This window comes from Lygodium microphyllum, chromosome 21 (assembly GCF_053477565.2).
Source record: "Lygodium microphyllum isolate KBCC chromosome 21, Lygodium_microphyllum_v1.1.10, whole genome shotgun sequence".
NCBI lineage: Eukaryota > Viridiplantae > Streptophyta > Polypodiopsida > Schizaeales > Lygodiaceae > Lygodium > Lygodium microphyllum.
In genome coordinates, this window is record NC_141155.1 from 131,234,732 (window position 1) to 131,244,573 (window position 9,842).

General features: G+C 45.0%; 1 protein-coding gene across 1 annotated transcript; it reads left to right on the forward strand.

The window, feature by feature from the left end:
- Positions 1-257: 257 nt before the first annotated feature.
- Positions 258-4,753, forward strand: LOC148018558 (laccase-4-like). Its single transcript, XM_087661698.1, has 8 exons — positions 258-530; positions 649-800; positions 1,343-1,590; positions 1,671-1,799; positions 1,988-2,643; positions 3,412-3,561; positions 3,706-3,916; positions 4,470-4,753. Exons 1-8 carry the CDS (start codon positions 411-413, stop codon positions 4,598-4,600), a joined length of 1,797 nt encoding a protein of 598 aa, XP_087517824.1. The 5' UTR covers positions 258-410; the 3' UTR covers positions 4,601-4,753.
- Positions 4,754-9,842: the final 5,089 nt, after the last annotated feature.

A 9,842-nucleotide genomic window follows, 5' to 3' on the forward strand; every position in this document is an offset into this window, starting at 1 on the left:
TTAGATCATTGATTCGCCTTGGATTGGGTGCTTCAATTGTAATCAAAGTGATCAGCCAATCAGTGGCGTGTGATTATTATTGAATCACGCGAGCTGGCAAGCCAATTCTACCTTCCTATTTTGAAAAGGAATTGAATTTATGTGAGCTGCTTGGACGTCAGTGCCTTGCTTGCAGGAGCTACAATTTGACTTGAAGGGAGATGGGAGGCTAGAAAGGAAAGGCTTATAAAGAGACCAGTAGAAGCCTAATAGAGCATAGAGGGAGAAGAGAGAGAGAGAGCTTGAGCGTATGAAGAGAAGAGTAGAAGCCTGTGGAGTATAGATCAGAGGCTGTTAGTATCGGATAGTCAGAGTCGATTCCCCACTCCGAGAGAGAGAGAGAGAGAGAGAGAGAGAGCGGGCTGTGAACCATGGCATCCTACCGGCACCCCTGCCTTGCCCACCTCATCATCCTCCCTTTGATCCTCCTCTTTGTCTCTGATCAATCTTGCCAGCTTGCTTCTGCCAAGACTAGATACTTCCATTTCACTGTACGTTGAATTTTGATTTTGACAACAGCTCTCCTACTGATCTCTCCGTTGTAATGTAACTGTCTCCTCCTTAATCGACAGGTAGAGTTGAGGTAATCCATTGTTTATTGCTGAACAGATCCAGTTTGCGAGCGTCACACGTCTCTGCCACACCAAGTCCCTGGTCTCGGTGAACGGCCAATTCCCGGGCCCAGCTAGCTACGTGAGAGAGGGTGACAAGGTGGTTGTCAATGTTACCAACCTGGTCACCTACAATGCCACTATTCACTGGTAATTCGACCGCAACTGATCCCCAGGCCCCATTAGCCCCCGGGGAGGTCTGTCGCGAGACTGGGTTGCTAACCGGATGACCAGCTCTGAAGCCTTAACATAAAAATCCTCTCGTGCGCACATGCACATGCACGTTGTGTTCTTATAATATGCAGACCGTGCATAATATCCCTGATATGGGTTGCCCACCTCTGAACTGCACACGCAAACACTACATACAATGTAGGCTAGTTTACATGAGCTGCGAATCAAATCCAACCCTACGTAGTACCGAGTAAAGCCACTGGCTCACTTTCACCCAATGTGTACAAACTCCTTTTTTTGTTTTTTCTTGTGTGGCTCCCCCAATTCCACAATCTCTGCAGTGCCCACTTGCAAGCTTATTACTGATGTCCGTCTGCATTTGGATTTTAACTCTGGTAACAATGTGCATTTGGTGAAAGATCAGCTTTGGAGTCGGCTTTTGAGACCGTAATAATCATGAACCTGATCTCTTTTCTCTGCATTCGACTGTGACAGTGTGTGATTGTGTGTTTTACTAGGCATGGAGTCAGGCAGGTACTGTCTTCATGGGCTGACGGGCCGGCCTATATCACACAATGCCCAATCCAACCAGGCCACTCTTATGTCCACCGCTTCCAAGTCGTCGGACAGCGGGGCACCCTCTTTTGGCATGCCCATTTCAGCTGGCTTAGAGCTACTGTCCATGGTGCCTTCATCATCCTTCCCAAGCACAACGCACCTTTTCCTTTCCCCAAACCACACAAGGAGATGGAACCCCTTATCCTAGGTAACATGTATCCACCATTAACGCTACAGCACTTATAACAGTTCTTTTTGATGCATTCACCTTGAGTCAATGTTCTTCAGGTGAGTGGTGGAATGCAAATGTGGAGGACATTATTGCCCAAGCCTTAGCAACGGGAGGCACTTACAATATCTCCGATGCCGTCACCATCAATGGGCGGCCTGGAAGCTTATACAACTGCTCAGCCCAAGGTAAGAGGCATATGTATGACTGCTGCGGCCAGCAGAGTTTGAGGATGGATTACGATCTATTTGAGCTAGTAAACTTCAGCAGTCGTGGTTTTAATAAGCATTATGGTAATGAGCAGGATCCCATTTAGAACTTGATCAAGCTGTTCCCTCAATCGCATAACTCTTCGTGGGCTATGCATGGATTGCAGGCACTGCGGTGTACAATGTGACCCGGGGGGAGACATACCTTCTACGAATAATCAATGCGGCCGTGAACTTCCAGTTCTACTTTGCCATAGCCAACCACACCATGACAGTGGTGGAGGTGGACGCAGAGTACACAGAGCCCTTGCCAACGGACATGATCATAATAGCCCCGGGGCAGACGACGAACGTGCTGATAAAGGCCAACGGCTCCGTATCCAACTACTACATGGCGGCTTCTGTGTACTCTCCCCCAAACATCAGTATGGTGCCATTTCCTCAGACCCCCACAACTGCCATACTCCATTACAAAGGGGCAGAGCCTGCCTCGTTCCTGCTGCAATCGGACACATCAAACAAGAGCACGCCCCCTTCGTCGGCCTTGCCTAGCTTCCCTCTGGCCAACGACTCCACCTTCCAGGTGAACTTCACCCAGAGCCTGAGAGGGCTGAACTTCTCTCGAGGGTACTACTACTATGATGTGCCCAAGGCGGTGGACATCGACCTGCTCCACACTGTGGGATATGCCCTTCAGCCCTGCAACAATGCCACCAGTACAGGAAGCGCCGCCGACTCGTGCCAAGGACCCAATGGCACCATCTTCAGATCATCCATGAGCAACATCACCTTTGTCAACCCTCCAAGACTGTCCCTAATTCAGGTGATCGGGGTGTTGCAAGTGACAACTGCGAGTAAATATTTAAATCATGCCGGGGACACTAGAAGAGCAGGAGTAGGATTGACACTAGAGTTTGCAGGGCAACATGAATGCTGTTGATTAATGCGGAACCCCATAGACACAGAGACAGAGAGAGAGAGAGAGAGAGAGAGAGAGAGAGAGAGAGAGAACTGCGAGCGCAGGTTAGCGTCATCTATCTATTTAGGAGAGACTTGCCACAAAGACTACCTCTGATGATGATGATGATGGCGACGATGGAGCACCTCCATTGCAGCGGCCCACAGTACCAACAAGCAACTGATCGCAACAAGGTCCTCTGTCTCTGCAGGGCCTCACACGCACACACACACACACACACACTCTCTCTCTCTCTCTCTCTCTCTCTCTCTCTCAGCGCCTAGAACTTAGAAAAGTCTGGCCATATCTAAAGTGTGCCGTGGCAAATGGCAATGTGGCTAATGAGCCTTCCGAAAGTTTGAAAAGGCGCGTGTCCTCCGGTGGATCCCCATGAAACACGGGCGCTTCTCCTCCTAAATTCTTATTTTAAAAACGAGGACCGGCCAAGAATTTAGCTTATCCCCACAACAAAGTACATATTTACATGTTATATTTGTGTGTGTGTGTGTGTGTGTGTGCACACGTGCAGGTGCGTGCATGGGGGTGGGGTTGTGTATGTAAATATGTATGTATGTTGCATGCTGCTTGGTAGATGTATCTCTCATTCCGTCAGTCGATTGAATGCAATGGCAGGCCTTCTATGACCACATAAACAGAGTGTACACCTCGGATTTCCCAGATGTCCCAATGTTCCAGTACAATTACACTGGTGTCAATCCGGCAGACAAGGCAGCATTGCCAGGGACAAGGGTGAGGGTGATCCCATTCAACAGCTCCATTCAGGTGTGTTACTTTGTTGGAGACAATACCTGATGGAGGGGGGTGGTGTTTATTAACCGTATAATGATAACGACTAGCTTTTTTTAAAAAAACCATGACTTTATCCGTGAATATGAGCCACTTAAAATGGTTCTCCTCGGAATTCAGGTCGTTTACCAGAACACAGCCACGCTCTTTTTTGAGTCGCATCCCATCCACCTTCACGGCCAAAGCTTCTATGTGGTGGGCACTGGCATTGGCACCTTTAACCCCGCGACCGATCCAGCCAACTTCAACCTTGTCAACCCCCACTCTCGCAACACCGTAGCTATCTACCCCGGTGGCTGGGCAGCTATCCGATGGCAGGCAATGAACCCAGGTAAACATAGCATGTGCTCTCGCAAACCTTCATTATCCCTATGTTGCCTTGTTCCACTCAATAAAATCCCTAAATTTCTGCTCAATTCCTACCGCTTTTTATGTACCTTTTTGGTTAGGTTTGCTTGGTAAATAGTCAAACTATTTGGGTTAGCCTTACCAAGGAAGAGTTATCCGCAATCAGCTTGCAAACTCTGATATTCTCCCTAGGTTAAGGTTGCTCCTCAAAGCTATCCTTGGGGGCAGTTTAGGGAGTGCCCCGGTTAGATTCTCGTTCAAAATCTATAGCTTAACCAAAATCTACAATGGGATGTGCAATAAGTTAAGTACAACATTATTTAAATCATATTACTAAACCTTTAAATCTAACACCAAGATCTACTTCCATGTCATATGAAGGCTTATTCATTATACCGAACGTCTGGTTACATAGGATCACTAGGCTCGCTTTCAACTTGTATTGCTAAAACACCACCTTCATTGCATTTGCTTGTAACGTACTTGGCGATGCAGGACATCATCTTCACTAACGTGTTGTTTTGTGGTTTGATCAGGAGTATGGTTTGTGCATTGTCATTTTGACATACATCAATCATGGGGCATGGACATGGTCTTCATCACCCTTAATGGTGTGGGACCTTCCCAAACTTTACCATCACCGCCCAGTGATTTACCACAGTGTTAGTGGTTATGCAAGATTTAGATTTTGTTGAGGCCACATTTCCTCATTGGAGATTTTGTATTGAGGCAATTACATTCAGTAATTATTTCGTATGATTTTTGACAAATAGTTAATGTGAGGAGCAAAGACATTTTTGCATTGTCTTACATGCATATAATGTGTTTGTCTTGCTTGTGAATGTTCTACACCCATTCAAAATCTCTATAATGTAAGCAAGCTTTCACTAAACCTAACATATTCAACCAATAGGAAGCTATACATGCCTTGTTTGATGTCTAATGAGAGAGAGAGAGAGAGAGAGAGAGAGAGAGAGAGAGAGAGAGAGAGAGTGTGTGTGTGTGTGTGTGTGTGTGTGTGCATCAAAAGATCATGCATTCAATTAGCAACAAGACAAAGTAAAACACAAACAAAATTGATGAGGACAAATAGAAAGCAACTCAATAACACATGAAGATCATAGAGAGATCACACAAGGCTTGCCCCAAAGTGAGGCACTAAGAATATTGGTGACTAGTCTCCAACTAAGTTTTAGTGAAAAATGAGTATAATGCAAAATTAATGGCAATGGGTGCCTAATAGGGTTTATTTTATATAGGTTATAAATGGTGGGTGGGGGACTTTAAGAGGGTCACAAGGATAGTCACATTGATGAGACCCATGATGACTAAGTACAAGCACCTCACTACAGAAACCCCAATATCACTTTATAAAATAGCATGCATAATTCTAACTCTCCCTCTTCATATTTGAGAGATTCTATGAGTAAGAAGAGATAATAATGATACAAAGAAGTTAAGAAACTAGGGGAAGTATGGATGCCACATTCGTGCACATAGATGAGATGTGCCTTAAGGATGGAGCAAATAAAATACTCAAATACAAAGCATGGAATGAAGAAAAACTTGCCACAAGGCATAGCTCTCCAATATCTAGGGTAGTCCAAGAAAGAGTTGCTCAATGCTCCAAGAAGAACATCCAATAGTCTTCAACTATATGCATCATTTAGAAGGTCACACAATGTTGAAGTGGAATTGGTTCTCAAGCCATTGATTACAGTAGGGACTAGACTCATGAAGTACCTCCCAAGAACTAGTGTTGGATTCTTGTGAGGAAGTGAAACCAAAAGGACACCCAAGATACACTAATCACAAATCACTCCTCCTTAAGGTGAGTGTCAAATATTTATAGGGGAGATTGTTGGCTTCCTCCCTCTCAAGCACCAATTACCATAGTTCCCCTTGACTGATTGACTTCAACTTGCATTAACAACTCCTCAACCCCTCCACCAAAGGTACACCAACAATGGCAATAAGTATCTCGTGAGAGAGACTTAAAGCGAATGCAGCTTAATACTCAAGAGGAGGCATAGGCTATCCATGGTGAAGAATCCTCCATGCCTCAAACATCTCGAGTAGTGTACTTGAAATAAAACTAAAAAGATGCTCATGCACAAGCCAAGAAGCTAATATGAATGTACAATAAGGATTCCAAAGCACAATTCAAATCATACTACTAAATTTTTAAATCTAACACTAAGATCTACTTCCATTTCATATGAAGGCCTATTCCTTTTACCAAACACTTGATTACATAGGATCACTAGGCTCACTTTCAACTACTCAAGCTACTTGTTGTCTTCTTGTTTGACCCGCCTAATTGGGCATGCTTTTTGCATTGTGTTTCTAATTCTGGAGCCTTGATGCCCTTTGAAAATCTTCAAGTTCAAGGTGGCAACAATCTCATAATCTTCTAAGGGGGGTGGATGTGGGGTATTTATACTTCATATAATCACACACATGAACATGTCTCTTTCTATACCTAAAAGGTATTACAATTATATGGTGGCCTTGAGAGTGGTCTTGTCTTTCCAATGGATTTTCCACAAGTACTTCTAGTGTGTCTATTTGAGGATTCATATGCTTGATCATTATGACAACTTGTATAGCTAAAACACCACCTTTGTTTCTTTTGGTTGTCCATAATGTACTTTGTGATGTGTGACATCATCTTCACTAATTTGTTGTTTAATGGCATGTTTGGTTTGTGCATTGTCATCTTGACATACATCAATCATGAGGCATGGACCTAATCTTCATCACCCTTAATGACCCTCCCAAACTTTACTGCCAAGGGATTTACCATAGTGTTAGTGGTTATGCAAGATTTAGATTTCGTTGAGGTCCAATTTCCTCATGTTGGAGGTTTTGTATTGAGGCAACTACATCAAATAATTATTTCAAATGATTTTTGACAAACGATTACTATTAAGGACAAATTCATTTTTTTGCATTTTCTTGCATTCATCTAATGTGCTTGTCTTGCTTGTGGATGTTCTCAGCACCCATTTTAAATCTCTATAATGTAAGCAAGATATTATTAAACATAAACTATTCATGTAATGGAAAGCTATGCATGCCTTGTTTGACATTTAATGAGAGAGAGAGAGAGAGAGAGAGAGAGAGAGAGAGAGAGAGAGAGAGCGTGTGTGTGTGTGTGTTAACCCCAACACGAAGAAAGCAAAATGAAATAAAAAAGACGCAGGGCAAAGGTGGAAAAAAGATAGCCCGACTGAAGAAAGAAGAGGAGGAAAGGCCAAAAGCTCAAGGGCAACCTTAAAAAGTCCAAGGCAAAAACAAAAGGAGAAAGGTGCATTTTAAAATACAAAGGCACACCCTGAAATCTTGTAAAAGAGTGCCAGGCGGTGGAAAATCTGGAAAGCTAAAACAGAAGACGAAGACAAAGGCCAAGGCAAAGAGAAACCGAAGACAAAGGCGCACAAGGAAAAGCGCAAGTCAAAACTTTTGTAAAAGAGCGCAAGCGCATCATGGTTTAATTCAAGGAGCGTCGGGCTCTCACCCGTGCAATTTGTAAATGTAGACGGGCGGTGGAAAGGAAGCTAGGAAGATAGAAGGACAATGGGAAAAAGGGCCTAGCCCAGCTATGTAAAAAAGGGGAAAAGGGGATGACTACCCAAAAGGTATTTAGGGTTTTGTATATAAAGTTGAAAAGTGAATGAGAAGCTCATTCTTGTGTTGGCAAAAAGTGGCTCTCTTCTTCTTCTTCTCTTCTTGTTCTTGCTTGCTTGAGCTTGTGCTTGAGAGAGGGAGTGTGAGAGTGTGAGGGAGTGAGTGTGTGAGTGTGAGGGACCGTGAGGTGGAGAAGCTCTCCATCTTCTCCTATCTTCTTCTCTTCTCTTCTCTTCTCTTCCCTTGCTCGCGGTGATGGAGCTTGGAGCATGGAGCTTGAGGATGGAGCTTGCTTGAAGCTTGCACTTGGATCGTGGAGCTACCGGAGTGCGTGAGAGAGAAGGTAACTCGAACGGCATGGAGGTAAGCTCACTACACCCGTAGATATGGATGGCGCGTCGGCTATGTGAGAGGTAGCCATTAGAGCTCGGCTTGGAACACTTGAAACAATAAGCAGTCCATGGGTCTTGGCGGTCAAGCAAAAGCTCCCACATTTTGGTTCCGTTGCCAGGACCAACGAATTCAAGCCTTGAGTGCTTGCGCGCTTCGAATAATCGAGCATTGAAGTAGGGTTTTCCCCGAACCAGTGCTTGAGGTAGATAGGTAGGAAGCGAGGGGGTTGAAGATGGTATTCGATCTCCTTGGCAAGCAGGTTTTTTGCTTTTTTGAGATTTATGTTGTGAGATGGAGTAGTGTAGGTATTTGCTTTGTGAATTGGATGCATTAGAGTAGGAGAAAACAAAGAAAAACAAAGAAAATAAGCATTAGGGTTTACTGTTGCAAAACAGGGCAAAAATCGTGTAAAAAATGGTAAAAAGCTTGCTTGTGATGCTTAAGATCGGCAAATGAGTGATTGGGGGCATCAACACTATACCCAAGAAGGGGCATAAAAGCCAAGAGACCAAGAGAGAGCTCATTTGTGACCATTTGAGAGAGAGAGAGAGAGAGAGAGAGAGAGAGAGAGAGAGCCATTGCACGATTCACTCCGATCTCGCCATCGACGAGCCTACTACTCTATTCAGGTATATGAATCCCTTTCCCTATCCCCCTAGATAAGATCTGGAAGTTTATGCTAGCTATGATTGGTTAAATCGCAAGAATCGAGCAAGATCAACATCTCGCTGTTGTCATCGCGCCGCGTTCGGCCCGTCCAGGCAGCCGCTTCTGGGCTGAGTCCCAGAATCGGCCCTCGGCCTTCTTTCGCTTGGCCCCAGCCCAAGTGCCTCGACCCGTCCCAATGACCTCGTCCGAGTGACCTCGTTCGGGTGACCCCGTTCGAGTGACCTCGTCCAAGTCTACCCTGTCCGAGTCCCGAATTCGGCCCTCGGCCCGCTCGTCCGAGTGACCCACTCGGACCCTGCAATTCGGACCAGCTGGGCCAAGTGTAAATTTTTATCAAATTCTCAAAAATTTGACCTGACCCGGCTAGAGCTCAACATCGCAAACTGTCGAAAGTCCTTCTGACGCTCAGATTTTAATTTTGGCATACGGAAGTGATGAAATCGTAGGGAGTAGCCACTTAGCAGCTTGAAGTAGGCAGTAGCGAGACCTAGAGACCTAGACGCAAAGCGCTGAGCAGTTAAAACCTGATTGGCCAAAAGCAAACGAGACAACATATTAGAAAAACCCTGAACCCCAAAACTGACCCCAAAGGCTACGTAGAGCTAAAGGCACATCACAGACCCATCATTGGGCTGAAACTTAGAACATTAGTTCAAAATTTGTCTAAAGGGTCCTTCGAATTGCACATGGTGTTTACTATAACGGCCCTATGAGGCATGGGGAGAGGTGTGGACCCTACTAGGCCTACCAGAGCTGACACCGACTAATGCCTCATAGGGCCGATGAGGCATGGACCCTACTAGGCTGACACTGACTAATGCAGCTCTTAGCCCTTATGGGGGATCTCCACAAGCACTCATGGGGAAGTGCAATATCCTTGCAAAAATTGAAACTGAAAGCTTGCCTATCCTATTTCATGTTCCTCCAAATAGTGCTAAATATGGTAAGGAAACCCTCCTGGGAAGACCCTTCAAAATGTGAGGCTGGCTATGTAGCACAGAGGATACACTTGACACTATCGGGTGCAAGGATAGTCATGAACTTTAGCAAGTGTGACCTCATCGAACCTCGAGGGAAAGGCAAGCAAGGTGCTGACATAATAGTCAAGCCTGCTGATGAGAGCAAGGACTTGTTGGAAGAGTTAATGCAAGCACATGTCGAACAATGAGAACCAGTGAGTGAGGCCATTGCCTGAAACAAGAAGGTCAGAACACAAT